Source organism: Malus sylvestris, chromosome 2, assembly GCF_916048215.2.
Source record: "Malus sylvestris chromosome 2, drMalSylv7.2, whole genome shotgun sequence".
Classification (NCBI taxonomy): domain Eukaryota; kingdom Viridiplantae; phylum Streptophyta; class Magnoliopsida; order Rosales; family Rosaceae; genus Malus; species Malus sylvestris.
In genome coordinates this window covers 36,786,688-36,805,702 of record NC_062261.1, presented here as the reverse complement: position 1 = coordinate 36,805,702, position 19,015 = coordinate 36,786,688, and the positions used below count along the sequence as shown (strand labels likewise).

Genomic DNA, 19,015 nt, shown 5'->3' with positions numbered 1-19,015 from the left:
TATGCAAGGCATGGGGAGGTGCCACTGCTGTTTGGAAAGTCGAGGTCTTCTCATTTAGGTGAGTCTGGCTTCCACCTCCCACTTGTTGATAAAGGATGGTTGTAGGGGGTTTCTCCTGATATGTCTTTGCCTCGGCGGAGGCATGGTTATAAGCCTGCGCCATCACCTCAGAGTAAGTCTTCCAAGTATTGGCATTGATCATGTATTTAAAGAAACAATCACGTAGGCCTGCCGTGAAGGCTTTGAGGGCAGTCTTGTCGTCTGCCTCGGCACACCGGGAGTATTCATGGCTGAAGCGGCCAGCATACATACGTAATGACTCGTCTGGCTTCTGGCGGATAGTGTACAAGTCATCTGCAGAGTGCAAGCGATCGGTTTGGAAAATGTGTTGGGAAACAAATAGTTTCCTCAATTCCTCAAATGAGTCTACCGTCTCAGGTGTAAGACGACAATACCAATTTAGAGCTCCACTAGAGAGGGTGGAGGGGAAGAGAAGACATCGCTCTTCGTCGGTGTGCATCCGGTATGCCATGGTGGACTCAAAGAGGTTAAGGTGCTCAATCGGGTCCTCTTTTCCAGTATAAAGTTGCAAGCCAAGCTTTTGCTTTGTCTTTGCTTGAAGGGGGGTGTTGAGGATCCTCCTTGTAAGAGGGCCAGGCCTAGGTTGGTTCCAGTCAGGTATTTCAGCCTGACGTTCAGCCTTCAACTTGTTTACTTCCTCAAGAAGTTGTAGGACAAGGGGGTCCTGAGCGGAGTTATGTGTCACTGGAGCTTTCTTTCGTAAATCTCCATCTCCTATTGGAATTAGGAAGGTTTGATCAAGGGCATGTGATTTTTCCCTGGACTCGCTGTACTGGCTTCCAGGGTATGTCTGTCGGAACACCTCTGAGTCCCCTGTACCCTCATGTCTCTCTAGGACTTGTTGCCCCTTCCCCAAATTGGTGGCCGGCTTGGGCCGTGGCAGGGGACCGAGTCTCTCAGAAATCCTTGGGTCATTGATCTTTGAGCTTATATGGATGGAATTCTCTCGACGTTGCTTCAGGAAATCCCGACAATCGCGAAAGACGGCTTTCGATCCTTCTGCCCCTTCAGCAAAGAGGTGTCTCCCTCCACTTCTCATGGTTCGGGTCGAAGCAACTGGGTTAAGAGAAGCCTCATGTTGATTATCAAGTCGAGGGGTAATCTGTTCCCTATCAGGGATATCTATGTCGAATGCATGTGACCCTCCATGTTGGAGGGCACCCAGTTGATGGTTGACTTCCACGGGGGCAACAAGCTCTCCCACGGGGGCAACAAGCTCGCGTGTCTGAGCTTGCCTAGCTTTGTGGAGTGTCTCGAAGAGCTTCTCATATTGCTCCTGGAGGACCTCATTCCTCATTGCTATCTTGTTGTTCTGAGCTTCCAACTCATCGACTTTAGCTTGAAGAAGAACTCGTTTTCCTTCCTTCTTTCGTTGTTTCGCACTATGTGCAAGGGGGGTGTCATTCTGTGTGCTGTGGCTTCCTTCGCTTCCCATGTTGGAGAGGGATGCCTGATCAAAAGAAAGTGTACGAATGATAGAAACCAGCTTGACACAGCTGAAGAGAGTAGGAATAAGTGTCGTTTCCCACAGACGGCGCCAAATGTTGATGCACAAAATCAGCGAAGACTTTGGTACAACAGAAAGTGTCAGGTTTTGTGACCTTCGCTTGGTTGCTTGGTTGCTTCAGTCACTAGTGAGGATAAGTACGTAAATGAATAGAGACAGAGAAGCAAACACAGGATGTACGTGGTTCACCCAGATTGGCTACGTCCACGGAGTAGAGGAGTTCTTATTAGTAGTGAAGGGCTTACACAAGTACAAAGGATCAAGCTCTCAATTTAGTGAGTTCTTGTGAATGATTTAACACAAAATGGCATTAGGCAATATTGTGGGGGAATGACCCCTATTTATAGAAAAACTTGTAGCTTTGTCACATTGACATGTGTCATGTTATGATTGGTTCTTGATGTTGACACGTGCTGCGCTCTGATTGGCTTCTAATCTTGACACGTGTCGAGTAGTGATTGGCCTCCTGGTCGGAGGGGAACTCTTCTGGGTCCTTGACAGTATAGCGTTGGCCGGTGCTCGGTAGTTTCGGGATTGGTCAAGTATGGTACAAACAACAATAAAAGGGATAACCTTATCTTCAGGTTAGCAAAACCTCAGGCCAAAAGTATTCCTTCCTTGATAAAAATTGTCGGTATAGAAATCAGGATTGCGTTTCATCACCACATTACCCAATCACGTTTCATTACATTTAAATTTAGGCCATCTCTAACCTAAGGGGCTATGTTTAGCCCTTGTTTAGATTATAGTCATGCAAGAAATTATTTTTTAATAAACACTGCCAGACCATATTTATATACCATCTCCAACCAAAGGGATTTATTATTTTTAAGTTTGTTCTTTAACTTTATTGGATAATTGAATTAAACTACAATATTTATAAATAAGTAACTCTCCATATTTCTTATATTTATGTAATCTTAATAATTGTTCGGAATGCTATGTTTGTTTTGCTTACAAAAATTAGAAAAAATATTAACTAATTTTTCGGATAGAGGTTTAAAGAATGTGAAGAATAGAAATAAAATGAGATAAAGTAGTATGAAATTGTGAATATGATGTAGAAATGACTTAGATACCTATAGGAAAAAAAATTAGAATTTTTAATTTTATTTTTTTGTTAAGACAAAATAAAAAATAAAAAAAAATTAGCTGGCCTAGCATTTTGGGCTGGTTGGCTTCAATTGTCCAACCCGATGGCCATGGGCTGAAATTTGGCCCAAATGGGTTCCCTTTTTCCTTTGACCTGGACCTCTATTGGAGATGGTTTTTTCTTCATTAAGGGCTATAAAAGAGCCTATAGCCCTATAACCTAATGCATTGAAAATTACCTTTATATTATGTTTGAATGAAGAAATTTAAGATTATTAAGAAATTTTAAAATGATGGAAATTGAAATGAAGGGATTTAATTTTTTAGAATTTATGAATTTTCTTGTTTGGTTAACCTAAAAGAACAATGAAATTGGATATTAAATTTGTTATTTTAAACTCTCAATTATATAAATTGGGAAATGACACTTATTTACATAGATTTTAAACGGGAATTGTAGGTCATAAATTCCAAGTTTATTTTTCACGGGAAAATTCTAAATTTATATATTTATAAATCTAAACAAGAAAATTGATACATGTCAATTTATAAATTCTGATTTTTGTTCAATTGCAAGTTTATTTCTCGGTTCAAAAGTCTCAAAACATTTTCTATTTTCTATTTTCAAACAAGAGAAAAAGCAGCACACTTTTCAAACAAGAGAAAAAAAGGCACACTAGTGACACTACTAATAGGGTGTCCCTCACCTCCCTCCGTCTCCGTCTCTATTTAAAGTTCTCGGCGGTCAACCGCCGTGAATCGCATTCGGTACCCTTCACTCGGATAGGGATCATTCAGTCAATTAGGGTTTCACTGCAGCACAAGAAGGAAGCTCAGAAACTTCCATTTTGAAATCGATGGCGTCGTTTGGGTCTTTAAAATCTGCAATTTTCGAATAGAAGAGAGAAAACAGTAGCTTTCTCCCCTCTTTTGTGACTTTCTCTGTCCAATTTTTAATTTAATCTCTTGTTTTTTTTTTGGTAAATTTTCTGGCAGTACCAGGCTCATATTCTCGGCCTCAACGCTTACGACCGCCACAAAAAGTTCGTCAAAGATTACGGTGCCATTATACAATTCATATATTTATATATATGATCAAATTATAATTTGGGTTTCTACTATGAAGAAATGGTAAAGTTCAGAACTTTTTTAATTGTAAGTGAATTAGAGCTAATTAGTGTTAAGAAGGGACAGAAAGGAAGCATTCGCAAATAGTGAGCTCTTTATTTGTTGAATCCTAATGTCCTAAAGCAAATGGATGATGAACAGTCTCCTCCAATTAGAAGGAAGGGAGGCTACAGTTGTCCATACATATACTAAGAATTTATGTTAATGTTGACGGGGGAGCTCCTCCGTTGATGGTTGGTGCCACTCCTATCGACTTGTGGAGTAGTGTCACTGCTTTTATTATTTGGGATTTGCCATGAGACCCACATTTTCCCACTTTTTATAAAAACATGTGAGCTGAGTAAGCTACTGGATCGTTGGGGAAGGTAGCTATAGGACTAGTCATATGCTTAGTGGTAGACTTTGGAGTTATTATATGCTTTATAGCCATGTTGGACGCTTCACTATTAACGCCATTTGAGTATCAAGGTTTTGTTGTGTAATCTTTTTGTCCATGTGTAGTGTACGTATAAGTTTTTACCTTTTAAGCTTTCCTATTTATCAATGTGAACTGTTTTTTTCTCTCTTGGTGTTGTTTCATAAAAATGATTTTGTTGTAATCTCTTGCTTGTCTTTTGGTACTGTAGTATATGTACAGCTTTGTTTTCTTGTTCAATACTGTGTAGGCCTTTTGCTTTTGTCATTCCTGTTAGTTGTTTCTAAATGATTCAGCTTTGGCAACTCCTGATGAATACTTTATGTTGCAGTTAGCTTTTATGGTAGAGAAGCATCTTCACATGTCAAGCTGTCGGTTAAAACTGATCATGACACCCTAAGAGAAGGTCACCGGTATGTAAGTTGTATTCCTTGTTCTTTAATGTGGTAGGTTGCATCAACATTTTTAACGTTAATGCTTGTCTGAATAATTTGTATGTGATAGGTTCATAAGATCCGAGGAAGATGATATGGACCGATCTTGGGAGCAAAGACTGGTAAAGCGATACTATGACAAGCTGTTTAAAGAGTATCCTTTGCAAACTGTTGCTATTTTTCTGCAATTGGGTTGAAAATTGAAATTTATTATTATCTGCTTGTTTAGCCTATTGATGCTTTGTTACTTTGGGTATACTTGATAGATGTTGGTGAAGTATATCTTCAATTTGAGAGGAGGAATATGGGTGGGAACTGAATTCTTGTGCTTTTGCGTCCTTCTTGTTGTCATGTATACTGTTGGGAACGGGCAGGTTGGTATAAAAAATAGTTTGTTGCTTCCACATTATATCTGGAAAGTAGATGGGCTGAAAATGAAATGGATTGCTTTATTGATTATCTCCTTAACCTTTTTCAAGATACTGCATAGCTGACATGTCACATTACAAGAGTGGTAAGGTCAGTAGTTAAACGATACACAAAATTCTGAAGATCATGTTTTTGTTTTTGTTGTAGTTCGAGTATAGGAACTTCTTAAATTCTATTGCCTATCTTTTTATCAATATCTACTCCGCAAAGAGAATCTTATTTTCTAGTTTTTATGTTTTAGCCCTTGTCAGAGGTTTTTCACCTTTCTGACCTCATGGTTTACTTGTTTTTTCTGAGGTCAATTTCTCCAATTCACTTTTAGAAAATGCAAAATATAACTGCTATGTGCTAGTCTTGCTAGATATTGCATGTCCAAATGAAATTGTCAGAGGTTATCAATTTTACTTGAATAAGGAAATTGAAGTTAGGTTATGATGTTTTAACTCTAAAGAAATGGTTAAAATACAAAAGATCCGTTTAAATGCTAGATAATACATTTTAGTTCGATTACTTGATAGTATAAAGTCGTTTATTGTGACTCTAATGAGGTCCTTAAAGAGATAGCCTTTGAGTCATTGTTTATCCATGATTTTTTTTCCTCTGATGTAAATGACAAGTGACGTTATGTTAAAAGTAATGCTTTCTGATTTCCTAAATTTTTTCCTGTAGATTGGTCTAAGGTGGAGGCCAGAAAAGGAAGTCACATCTGGTAAAGGTAATGTTAATCTCTTCATTGAGTACAAAGGTACCCCTATCATCTAACTTCTCTTAGATGTTAAGTGGATTTCTTTTGTATAGAAAACTAATAATTAAGAACAAATATAATTTGAATATAATTATGATCACGTGGTGTTTATTGGAAGACAATATTTAGTAGTGTGTGAATCTTCCACTTTCTAGTATAAGTAGATTGTCACATGTATATCGGAGGTTGTTTCCTTAAAAATTTTCAATTTAAATTATGTAATTCTTTTTCCTTTGTTTTGAAAACGGTGATTTTTGAGTTTTTCAAAATTATTTCTCTTGCATTTAGTAGTTGACATGGCACCATATTGTTGCTGCATAGAATAACGATTGCCAATTGGCCTCAATAATGGCCGAGATGCTCTTATTATTTTATTATTCTTGACTCTCAAGAAAGCAAAAGGAAAAGAGGCTCATCCACTTCCAAGAGAAAACGTTCCACATGCAAACTTAAAACTTCTAGTTCGACCCTGTTTGACTAAATTCTTATTTTGCAACGTTATATTATGTATCAATTTATTCAAAGTGGAAGATTGACTTGATAATGTTTTCTGACAGGGCAGACCTTATGTGGTAACAAACATTGTGATGTAAAAGATGGTTTAGCAAGCTATGAGGCAAGTTTCTGCATTAGTCAGTCATGGCTAACTGATCTAAGTATTTGATGGGGTGTGAAATTAATTGAATCATTTTAAAAGGCAATCGTTTAAGGGTACTGCTATCCACACACCCCTCTTAATTTTCGGCCGTCAGATCGAATGAATTGAAGATCAATGGCCAAAAATTAACAAGGATGTGTGGGAAGTAAAAATGGGTGTGTGAATAGCACTATCCTCTATTAATTGTCCATTTAATGTTAATGTTGGAGGAGTGTGTTGTGGTAAAAGTTTGTATATAAATGTAGCATTCCATGTGATTATAATTTTCAAGTCTGCTTCTTCTTCCAGTTAACAGTTTGCTTATGGTTATTTTCATTAGAATCTGAACTATTTTAGGCATTGTGCTCATTTGTTGGTTTATATATATGGAGGGGTGTCAACAAAAGAGTAGAGTAGCTTCTATTTGAATTGAAACAGCTACACATTTATTTCAAATAGCTGTAGTCTGGTTTCAGGGTTAGATTCAAGTGTAGTAGGTGAATTGGTTGCTTCTTATGGTGGACTCCTGTAAATTTTCATTGTTTGGGGATGTTCAACTTTCTGATGCATAGATAGAATATCCAGTATCAAACAGCACCGTGCATTTTTGCTTGCATATGTTACCGGTCTCCTGTTACACGTTTTATGACTTGGTTAGACAAGAAGTATACAAAGGAGTTGGTTGAAGTCTAAGTCAATAAATAATTTTGATAAGATGAACTACCTTGTGGCGTCTAGACTAAAACTTTTTCCCCTGCACTGAACGTCTATCTTAAATGAGGAAATGTTTATTCATCTTTTGTATTCAATCCTCTGGATTAGGAGTCCCAAAGATCGCTTTCCCTGCATCTTTTATCTATATTTATGCCGCATAATAAGTTTGTGTCTTAATTGTTTTAGGTATTATATATTTTGCAGGTGATGAAGCTGGGGAAAACAAACAAGCCCTTGTCAAATTGGTAACTTGTCAGAGTTTAGTCCGTGTTTATCATTACTGTTTTAGGCTCTTTCTGTATTTTTTGTCATTTCTTTTTACATAAGTTTAGAAGGTATTTTGCTGGCATCATCAAGTATAATTTGCTAATTAAATTTTGTTATGCCTGCTGTTAATTCCATCGCTGGGAGTCATTAGATGTCGTTTTGTTTGCATCTTGATCAATTTGACATATTACAAAAGACTCTTATTGTCTTCTTTTTGATGTTTGGATTAAACGGTTCTCTTAAATGATAGGCTTGAAGATCATTTATATCATTTTATGGTTTTCAAAAACTAATAATTTTACATGCGGAGATGACAATGTTTTATATCAAGATTGCAAATGTATGAACATGTTTCTTTAGATTACGGGTTTTTAGAGAGAATATGTGTCCCTTGGTTCTGCATGTTTCTGGTCAAGGAGAATCGCATTCTTTTAATGGGATCGTTCAACATGGCTACAAGGATGAGACATCTTTCTTCTTTTTATGTCGTTTCATACTCATAATTTTCATTTTACACCGGTTTGAATTTTTAATTTTTAATTTTTTTGCAGGGAGAAAGGCTTCAATCTCCGCTAGTGAAGATAGAATTGATGACGAAGACGATGATACAGATAATTTTGAAGAGTATCTCGAGGGAATGTTTCCTTGATGCTTGCCAGTCGAGGGCCGTCATATCTGGAGTTCAGTACAAGAGAAGGAGATGCGTTCAGTGTCATTGCAAAGCCTATTGAACAAATAAACAGTGTCCTCCTTTGTCAACTCGGTGTATATAATTTGTTTGTGAATGAGAGAGTCTAAATCTTTGGTAGACTTGATAAGATGGTTGAAAAGCATGACATAAGACAAAATGCAACATTCATGGTGCCTCACTGAACACTGTGAAGACGGATTCTGTGTTGACTTGAATTATCATATGTGGAATTTCCATCACACCAGTAATGGGGTTGACGTCCAACTTAGGTTTCATATAGGATGGACATTGAAATTTGACTCCAATTTCCTCAAGATGTGTCACTAGGGGAAAATCTCTTACTTGGTCAAGAAAATGTCTGATTTCTATCGTCTTCGTGGTATGAGACGTAATGAAGTAATGTGTGCCCCAAGATAAGCTAGGATAACCCATTTTCGAATCCAACAACTCTGTTTTGCGAGGGTCCCCCGTGGGGCGGGGGGGGTTGGGGGTGGGGGTGGGTCTATTGTATTTCTTTCTTTCAAGAAAATATAGTTTGTTCCATAAGCTAATGTTAGAGGAAAATCATTCTTTCTTTCAAGTAAACATAATTTGTCAGAAAAACCAATTGGGATTTTATTTTAGATTATTCGCGCTATTATGTGAACGTTCTTTTATGGTTTAAGTATTCTATGTTCGATATTATGCGAAACAAATGTTACAATCCTAAAGGAAAACCTTCAACAATAAAATTTGGATCTGGAAATTAGAATAATAGTAGAAGAAGAACAAGAGTAAGACCATCAAGTTACAGATAGAAGAAGAATAAAAGAAGAGGAGATGGAAGGAGCATTAATTCACGACCGAAGAGTTGGAAGAAACCAGATTGACTTTTGCTTGGTCATATTCAATAGTGTCAAAGCAGGTGGGGTGTAAGGCTTTGAAATGCTTTGAGTCTTTAAGTTGTACACACCATAGTCTTGGCGATTCCATTCTACACAATGCCAATCTGAGTTGAAGTATATGCAATCCGGTTGACATCCTGGTAACTTTGAGGTCAAAACAGATGCCGAATCGTTTGCCCCCACAAAGAGAGCAACATCACCCAAACTTTTCATCTCGATCCACTTACTTTCTTCAAAGTTCCATTTAAAAATTTCAAATTTTTGTGTCACAAAGCTGGGGTATCGCCGTCTGATCCTTTTTTTTTCCATCTTGAAGCACCTTTTCACCATTAAAACTTCTTTCCCGTTGAGATCCACGAGATATCTCTTGCGAACTATACGTTGTTCAATAATTTTCCCATCTAGGTTAAGTCTACCAGACGTATTGACGCAATAAACTTTATCTCCAACATGAACAAAATCATCAATGAAGTGCCGCGTCCTATGTTCACGATAGGTCCAAGTTTTATCTTTACCAAGTCTAACAGAAGCCAATAGACAACCATCCCCGAATATGACCTCAACAATACATTCATCTGCATTTAAAACCGGATCTGCTGAAATAGTAGCCTTGTGAACATAACGGTCGTATCGTCGAGCCCAGTAGTCGGTGCGTGTAGGACAAGGAGGCATCAGTGAAGGAAGGCGAATGATTGAATTTTCATTCTCTTCACATCCTTGAATCCTTGCGAACGGATTCATTAAGGTCACCGCGAAAGTTTCATCGACGGTTACAAGCCATCCTTTTGAAGACCCACAAAATCGTTTGTTCGGCAACCTTAATTGTAAATCATAAACCTTATCCTTCTCGACGTTGTATACATTCCATGTATCCTGTTTGCCACAACTGGAAACTAAGAGCATTGGGGCTGGCCGTCGAGGATTATCCTTTGTTACACTACTCCATGACATACAAACAAGACTGAATCTCAAAAAGTCATCCGATGCAAGTTTCTCTAACACTAAATCCAGAAGGTGGTTAGGCAGATTTTTCCAATCTGAAAAGGCAAAATTAAGGAAAATTTGGATAAGAAAGAAAGATGATGGAAATTAAGCAACTAAAAAACAAAAAAAATTGGTCGAGCGGATGCAGCATCAGTGATCGATGTACAACTCAGTCATCATAACAATGCATAAACATGGAAATTAAACAACTAAACCAGGAGGCTTAAACAAAACAAAAACGCCTCTGATGTACAACCTATTTTCTACTCGTTTGAAGAAGAAGAGAGAGAAGAGAAACATAACATACCTGAATCCATAGCTCTCAGAAAAGGCTTTTGGTTCTGCTTTTTTTTTTTTTGGTGAGAAAGCGTAGGAGAAGATTGAAGGGTTCTAAGGTTTATATGGAGAGAAGAGAACCAATGTGCAGGCAGTTCAGTCCCTTAAAGAATAGGAATAACTCCCCTATTAGAATTAGGAAATATATCTGCCAAATTAAATAGTTTATATTTCCCAACCACAAAAAAATTATTTCCCAACCAACAGAATACTGAATACCTACTGGCTACCGGGGAAGGCGCACATGCGATCCATGTGGTCCGAGTTAAAAAGAGAAATACAAGCAATTACACAAAGTATTTCAAAATTCCACATATAATTCTGCACAAGTCGAATATTTATAGAGAACAATATACAAGCCTAAGCTTGAAAGTTTGTTTTGATCTTCTCTAAAATTATGGCAATTTAATTCTGATATATGTAAACAAATGTTCCAGAAGGCCAAATCGGGAAATCAATATTATATATATATATATATATATATTTTTTATCTTCCTTATGCTTTCTTTTGTATGATTTAAGACTCGTATTCACTCGTTATGACGATGACTTCATCAACTGTACTTATTTCATCGTTGAAGACTTGATGCACCATTTACACACTCAAAGACAGAGTGTTAATTAAAGTCCTAATTTGATTAACACTTACTGACCCCCAATTGTTACTTCAAAAATTGAATATCAAAGAGGATGCCTTCAATCACAACATCAGATTGCATATTCCCATTGAGTATGTCTGCATGACATTTGGAGTCTGACTCAACCCGAACCACCTCAAAGCCCTTATCAATACAACCCATCACCGCCGCCGCTCGTACCGCTTCCGTCTCCGCCATTAAGCTAGACTCATAAAGCAATCCACCTTAGTTACGTGTGCGTCCAGTACTGGCCACTGGCCACACATCAATGTTTTCTCTTATTTTAATTCATTTGCTTTTATTTTAATTTATTTTGTTTTGGATTTTATGTGAAAATATTTAATTGAATATATTATAGGGAACTTTAATGAAAAGCACCCGGTACTGTTTACTTTAACGAAAAACCACATTTTTACACTAAAAAGTCAATCCTGGTACTATTCACTTTACCCTTTATTTTGTCCTTATCATTAAAACTCAAAGTTTTCAAGCCCTTTTCATTAATTTTCCTTATATTATATGCATACTTGGAAATTAGCGAGGAATGTGACTTTCCAACGAGTCGTCTCGATCACGTCGTTAGTATCTACTAACTAGGGTTAAAAAAATGACACACATACTGCAGACTGGCCGTTTCATCAGAAAGCATGTTTTATTTCTCTCCCAAGAACCCCCTCCCCCTCTCTCTTTCCGTTTTCTCTTCTGAAACTCTTTTGTTTTGTGTTCCGATGTGATGGAGGTTGCCTTTGTCTCCGACGGAGAATGCTTCATGGTGGGTGATGCGTGCTCCGATCCGGTGGAGGATGTTCGCTTTGAATTCACATATTCGACGGACGTTGACTGGATTTGCCGGAGGTGGATCATTGTTTCATGATTATATATCAAATCTACAGATAACATCCGTCGGATATGCGAATTTTACAGACGACAAAGTCCCTCCATGGAATCGGATTCGACTGACGACGACGTTCATCAAGTCTCATCACGTGCAACGAATAACCAAGCCCTCAAAGCCCTAACCAAAGCATAGATTCAATTGGTGAGATTTATTTGTTTATTTTCTCATTCTAGTGTGAATTAATAGTTGGTGTGTGATAAGTATTGGATCTTTTTACGACTTAAAAAATATGTAGAATCGTTCCAAATTTTGAACTCAACGGAGATTTTTTTATGCACAATTAAATCAGCACCCTTTTAAATTTTGTTAGTTTGTTCTGAAATGAAAATGAAAACACAAATAAATAAAATGCAAAAGAAGAGGATCAAGCTTCAAGCCATTTGAATGGTGGGGTACCTAATCTGGGGGAATAATAATAATAATAATTATTATTATTATTATTTGTTTTTCTTTAAGCCATTTGAATGATGACTCTTTTTTGTTTGTCAAGACTGTTGGTAGTGATATTGTCATCCTTTTACTCTATGTGGATGATATTATTATTTCTGGGAGTACTACTATAGCTATTCACCAGGTAATTCAGTCTTTAACTACTGAATTTGATATCAAGGACTTGGGAGAGCTTCATTACTTTCTGGGGATTCAAATCACTAGGACTGATCGAGGCTTATTCTTGTCACAGTCAAAGTATATACAGGATGTATCGGAGAAAGTTGTGATGGTGGAGTCTAAGGCTTGTGACACTCCATGCCTTCCCTACAATAGACTGCTTAAGGATGATGGTACTCCTTATAACAATCCAACTGCGTATAGGAGCATAGTTGGAGGATTACAATATCTTACCTTCTGTTTGTGGCTAGAATTTCCGTCGGGGATGTCTCCTAGCCGACGAGCACACAGCTCCCCGAGAGGTTGGCGCCGGTTGATGCTTTTTGTCGGGCTTCTACTTCACTGGCGGGCTTGTCGGGCAAAGCTTGTCGGGCAAGGCTAAAAGAGAAGGACCGAGTGAACTTTGAAAGGTGCCTTTGTGGAGCCTTAGGTGTAGGCCTTGAGGCTCACAATCAAGATTAACTTTTAAGTGCTCAGGCGTGCCACAATCAAGATTAACTTTTAAGTGCTCAGGCGTGCCACAATCAAGATTAACTTTTAAGTGCTCAGGCGTGCCACTGCCATCTTTAGCATGGCAGATGTAAAATGGATGTTGAATTTTAGTTGGACATATACCCGAGAGACCATGTTAGTTATGACAGGTGCCTTTGTGGGGCCTTAGGTGTAGGCCTTGAGGCTTCCGATCAAAAACTAACCCAGTACTCGAATATACGATGTCTGTTTTATTGTCTGCAGAAGTGTTATAACCATTATACTTCTGATTATCCGAGCCCGTAGAGTAGAATGAACACAAATAGGTGCCTTTGTAGGGCCTGAGATATAAGCCTTGAGGTTTCCCATCAGAATCCCTTCTATACTCAAATGTTCTACTATAATCATAATATAATAGAAGTAAAACTAAGAAATAGATCGATTACTTGCGCCCCAAGTAACTTCAGACTTCTTGTTATCAAAGCTTGTCGTGGATTGGTTAAGTCCACATAAGGTTCTTTTTTATGCCTTGAGGCTAAGGACTTTTAAATGATCAAACTTACATGCCCGAGAGCTTAGAACTTGGATCTAGTTTGAACTGTGAAGACATATTCAAATCGGATTCAAGCACTGAGAGAGTCTTTTAATAGTCATCTTACTAGAAATAACTTGAATATAACTTGAAGTATACAACATATTGCTAGGCTAATGAATGAAAAGACAAAAACAAAGAGGGTCGGGCAAGGCTGATCGTTTTGCAACTTCCTCTCTTTGTGGTTTATCAAGGGGTTGGAGAGCTTTTAGAAAAGGGGGTAGGGAGATGAGTTTACAGAAAGAAATCGATACTACAGCAAGCTTAGGACAAGTTAGCAGAGCTATTACAAAGGGTGTTGGTAAGGGTTTATCCCGAAAGGGATGAAGGCTTGGGCTGACTACAGCTTCGTTTGAAGGCAAATATGGCTTTGAGCAGAGTTTGTGCTTCTATTAGTTTGTTTGATTGAGCGTCATTTGCTCTGATTTCTCTTTCTTCTTTTATTGACACTTCGGTTTGGCCTCTTGTAGCAATAATCTTGCCCGAATGTATTTTGAAGGGTAGTGACTCATCAACTATTTTACTTGCACTGCCATTGTAAAGTACTTTTGGGCTGATTAGCTGGCTGGTCTATACCACTTGGTCTTTGGGTAGGTGAGCAAGTGGTGCAAATGACCTGCACCTAGTCGGGAGAGGCCTTTTCTGCCTTCTGGGCTTCGGCTAGGCTTCGGGCTTCTCTCCTCCTTTTGGGCCAACTCCCTTTTGAGCCTAAAATTTAAGTTTTAACCCAAACACCTTCACTCGCCCCGATATTGCCTTTTCAGTTCATCAAGTTTGCCAACTTATGCTGTCTCCAATGGTGTCTCACGTCACAACAGTTAAACGTATCTTGAGATATCTCAAGGGTACATTATCAGTTGGCATTTTTTATACTCGGCGTGATTTATCATTGAAAACTTTTAGTGATGCAGCCTGGATAGACGACCCTAATGATCGACGTTCAACTACCGGCATGGTTGTGTTCTTGGGCAACAACCCTATTTTGTGGTCCTCCAAGAAACATAATACGGTTTCCCGTTCTTCCACAGAGATTAAAATTCCTACAAGCTCCTCTGTTTTGTTTATGATTTGGTTGTGGGGCATGTAAGAATATAAGGAAAAAATACAAGGAATTTTAATCGGCCACTTGTCATAATATTGTAACCCTTAGCTAGGTAGAGATTTTATTCTCTATGTATAAAATCTTCTAGTGTAAGAAAAGAAACCATATTAGATTTCTATAATCTTTCTCTCTCTACAACCTCCTCTCTTCTTCTTCTTCTCGATCTCTCTCTCTCTAGTTCTTGAAATCTCTCTCAATTTCTCTACGTTAACACCCCGGGCGAGTATTTCTTTTTTGGTGGCGAAGGTTTATTGGGCTTTACCCGTCATTTCGGCTATCAAAGACCTAGCCAGCGTCGGTGCTAGAACCTCCGGCCAGCCATGGGTGACGGTAAGTTCAGAGTGATGATTTTGTTACATATTACAATTCTTGTATTTTCTTTCTCATTTTTTTGTAAACGAAAATGCTTCTGTTTACACGAAAATTTACAGATGAATTGATGATTTGTTTTCCATTTGTTTCGATGCATCATGCTTTTGAGAATATGTATTGGGTTCTGTAGGTTTTTGTTGTAAAAGGGCATCGTTGAGTTCAGAATTATAATTTGTTTTTGTTTATGATTTGGTTGCCGATTAAAATTCCTTGTATTTTTTCTTTTTTCCATCAAAATTTTCTCGGTTCTACACAAGGGCGACGCTAAGGAGGAGCAAGGTGGCCCTCTGTTCGTCGGAAATCTCTACCGAAAATGAGAAATAAACATAAAAAAGTTTACAGATGAATTGAACTAGTACTCTTACATGTTGCGTCTCTACTTTTCCTAATTCAGATGATGGCGTAATTCAGCGCGTACATAAGCATGATCACTCTGTCCTAGTTGGTTTGGATGACCAGAAAGGTGATTTGAGATTCTTTCATTCTGCATTTGTTTTGTTTCTTATTGGGTGTCTCTGTATTGGTTGAAAGATAAAACATTGTTGCATCACTGGTTTAATTATGCAGAGAAGTGGAAGGAAATGGACGGGAAGCGACATCTGAATGTTGCTTTTTTTGGCCACACTTGTAAGGCTCGTTTTTTTTATCACAATTTTACTTTCATTTGTTGTGGAGTCCTGATTTTTATTTGATATCGTTTTTCGTTGCAGGGAGTGGGAAGTCAACAATAGTAGGACACATAGTATCCATGACTAATCAGATCGATGCCGAGACTGTTAAAAAGTATGAAACAGTTGCAAAGGACAAGCGGCTGGGCAGCTGGTAAGTACACTGTTGATATCTCTGTTCTGTCTAAGCATGCATGGGGAAACTGACATATGGTTCCAATGTAATATTTTAAATGTGTTTGGAATGAGCATTGTCGTACTTTATTGTGGGCACTCTCTAGCAGGTGTAATTTAAAATCGAAACTGGAAGGATGCCTTAACTTGTAGCCGTACATTGTAGGTTATTACACAAGCAACGTAGAATGGAAATTGTTTTTTGTCCCCTCATCATTCCTCGAAAGACCAGTACCGTTCTTACATGTTTTTCCATACGTGTGCAAATTATCAGTCAGTCGTGTTATGTCTCTTGTGAGGTTTGACAGGTTATCACTATACGCCTTTAGTGGTATCTCGTATTCTTCTGTCTCTGTCCCCTTCTCTTTGTTGTCTTAATTCTTACTGCATTAAATGTAATCAGATGCATTAATGGACCACTGCGTTTGCCGCATCTGTTTTTTATGTTTTTCGTCACTCTCATTATCTATGCCTGTTTCATTTCTACTAGGTTTACTGCCTATGGTATGGACACCAACAAAGACTGGTGGCGCAAGCTATGATTTGAAATAGTTGATTAAAATGTGTTTGCAATGTATGATTTGAAATCGTTGAAATTGTTGGTTTCGTAATGATTTGAAATCGTTGAAATTGTTGGTTTCGTAAAGTGACTGCTAGATGCTTACATTAGCTTGTGTTGGAAGAAGAGAAGCTTATTTTGGCTCTAATTAATTGTTATTTGAAATTTTAATGCAGGGTAAAGTAGGAGTTGGACGAGCTCATCTGGAAACAGAGTCATCGAGATATACAATCTTGGATGTGCCTGTGAGTGAATTTTATTTCCTTAGCAACTTGGCTGTGCTGCCTTTTCCAGTATTTGGATGATTGGTTTACAGCCCCAAAATTACATTTGTATTTAGTTGTCTGTTTGTTCTTTGTTCATAATTTTTGTGTTGTTTGTTTGTTTTATCATATGTATGGTCTTCATAAATATATCTTCGCTTTGCTTTTGCTTGTGGTTGTGGGATTGTTTTGAGTGGCGTGTGTTTGTTGTCAGGGCCATGATTGCTATGATTGCTTAAATATGATCAAGGATATTGAGGAGGATGTTGGTAAAGTCGATATAGGTGTACTGGTGAGTGAAATTTGCGATGATTAATTACTGCATTGATCTTTATCTGTTTGATACGCTACACCTACTTAATATCCTTTCTTTTTATAGGTTGTATGTGCTCTGAAAGATCCATGCGATATATGGGAATATGCGTTTAAGAAAAATGGAGAAAAGTGGACCCGTGACCACATCACCTTTGCTAAAGAACTGCACGTGTCAAAACTGTTTGTTGTTATTAATCAGATGGATCGCCCTTCCGTGAACTGGTCACAACAGAGGTACTCTGTTCTCTCTTGTGTGTGCCCTGCCCATATGTTATTAGTGGTTCTTTATGGTGCTACTTTCCTCAGGTATGATGATACGGTGTCGAGGATGAGAGAGATTATCAAACCTTTACGTTCCTACAGAAATAGGGGTGTGTCACAAGTTCTATAGTTTTCTTTCTTCTTCTTTTTTCGGGTTACCAATCTAACAAAATAGTGTAGGCTTGTGTAATAATCATAGTGAAGATGATTAGATCGTTGGTAGATTCATTTTAGGCAAGTATTAGAAAGACAACCGCAAAAATTGTACAGGTCTATCTTTGACGCCGAATCAAATGTTTATCACATTTATTCATTCATAACTGACTTTGTACTTTTAATTGCACAGTACAATATTTACCTTTGTCTGGTATAAATGGCTCAAACATGAAAGAACCAGTAGATGATGCTGTTTGTCCATGGTGGCACGGACCCACTCTGTTTGAATCATTCGATTCCACTGAATATTGGTGGACAAGTTGTGCTGCTCCATTCAGGTACGTTTGTTCTTCTCTTAATCTTGATGTTTGTTCTTGCTGTTTGGATTGTTTGATTCTTTTAATCTTTCTTTTTTTTTTTTTGGTTTGTTTGTAGAATGCCTATCTGCGAAAGAGCGTTTGAAACTAATACTACAGCAGCGGCTTATATTGGTTATGTGGAATCTGGGTCCGTTCGAGTTGGTGATACACTGATTCTTATGCCTCAGCAGGTGGTCTTTTTATCTTTCAGAATGGTTTTGCTATTTCCTCTCTTCTTCTTTATGCTTAATTGAGATTTAACTATTTGTTTTACAGGTCCCAGTTTCTGTTGATGCGATTTTCATCAATCCTGATTGGAGGGATAGAAGGGTTGAACGAGCAAGGTACGGTGAATATATAATGCTCAACCTAAGTGGCATTGAGGTGGAGGCAGTCACGTAAGTATATCTTCTTAAAAATGAACTTTGATATTTGTATTGATGCCATCTGGGTTTTTTTTTTTTTTTTTAACACATAGTTATGTATCTTTGTAGGGATGGAGAGGAAGTGGCCTGCGTCGCATGTGAGCACGAGGAAACTGATTATGAGGGGACTGATGATGACAGCGATACCCAGGTTGAGGTGGCTGATGATAAGATCAATACCGAGAAGGTTGAGGTGGCTGATAATGAGGTCAATACTGAGGAAGTTGAAGGTGATGACAATGTGCTCTACTTTTTGTGGTCTGGTATGTCAACTGAAGTATATTTATTTTCATTTTGGTTTTACATGTTGCATTGCAGATCTGGGGTTGGAGTTGTTGGAATTAGTCTGCATGTTTTGTGAAGCTGGGCCTTTCCCAACATATGATGCCCTGGAGGTCCATCAGAACAGCCATAGTTATGTGGAATGCGATGTTTGTGGGAGGAGATTTCGTAATAGTTTATACTTGGATCTACACATGTATCGTTGTCACGAGTGGTGACTGGTTTTGGTTTTAAGAGTAGTAACCCATGGAGACCTGTGTCGGTGATCTAAACATTCAATGGTTGCGTGGATTTTTTGAAAGTTTCAATTCTTTCTCTGCTTGGGAGGACTTTTAAGCCATCACCGTTTGCTATAAATGGTTGGTTGTGAACAGATTATGAATGATGTGGATTTATCGGATGTTTCGTCTCTTTCTCTGCTTTTCCAGTTTCTCTTTCCTTCAGCTCTGGTTTTCCTTTTTCGTATAAATTGCTAGGTGTAAACAGATTATCATTGATTCATTATTGTTACGATGATATTGAGAGCC

At 38.0% G+C, this 19,015-nt stretch overlaps 2 protein-coding genes, 1 non-coding gene and 1 pseudogene across 7 annotated transcripts; 3 read left to right on the top strand and 1 right to left on the bottom strand.

Annotated features, from left to right (window-relative positions):
- Nucleotides 1-3,321: 3,321 nt before the first annotated feature.
- On the top strand, nt 3,322-8,384 carry LOC126598995 (uncharacterized). 5 transcript variants are annotated; one of them, XM_050265392.1, is made up of 9 exons: nt 3,328-3,592; nt 3,677-3,740; nt 4,555-4,636; nt 4,728-4,779; nt 4,924-5,031; nt 5,756-5,801; nt 6,389-6,447; nt 7,387-7,427; nt 8,001-8,384. In XM_050265392.1, the coding sequence occupies exons 4-9, from the start codon at nt 4,753-4,755 to the stop codon at nt 8,023-8,025; spliced, it is 306 nt and encodes a 101-aa protein (XP_050121349.1). In that variant the 5' UTR covers nt 3,328-3,592; nt 3,677-3,740; nt 4,555-4,636; nt 4,728-4,752; the 3' UTR covers nt 8,026-8,384. The 5 variants fall into 5 exon arrangements, with proteins under 5 accessions (XP_050121353.1, XP_050121349.1, XP_050121345.1 ...); XM_050265396.1 differs by having other exon boundaries at nt 3,322-3,740; nt 7,387-7,445; nt 8,005-8,234; XM_050265388.1 differs by having other exon boundaries at nt 3,328-3,740.
- Nucleotides 6,974-7,110, top strand: LOC126614149 (small nucleolar RNA snoR137). Its single transcript, XR_007620306.1, has one exon. It is a non-coding gene; the product is annotated as a small nucleolar RNA snoR137 (small nucleolar RNA).
- A 474-nt stretch (nt 8,385-8,858) lies between the features above and the next one.
- LOC126598906 (probable F-box protein At1g65740) lies at nt 8,859-10,440 on the bottom strand. Its single transcript, XM_050265285.1, has 2 exons — nt 10,316-10,440; nt 8,859-10,061 (listed from the first exon to the last, which is right to left on the bottom strand). The coding sequence occupies exons 1-2, from the start codon at nt 10,323-10,325 to the stop codon at nt 8,977-8,979; spliced, it is 1,095 nt and encodes a 364-aa protein (XP_050121242.1). The 5' UTR covers nt 10,326-10,440; the 3' UTR covers nt 8,859-8,976.
- A 3,369-nt stretch (nt 10,441-13,809) lies between these two features.
- Nucleotides 13,810-18,888, top strand: LOC126599023 (eukaryotic peptide chain release factor GTP-binding subunit-like; annotated as a pseudogene).
- The last annotated feature ends 127 nt before the right edge of the window (nt 18,889-19,015 follow it).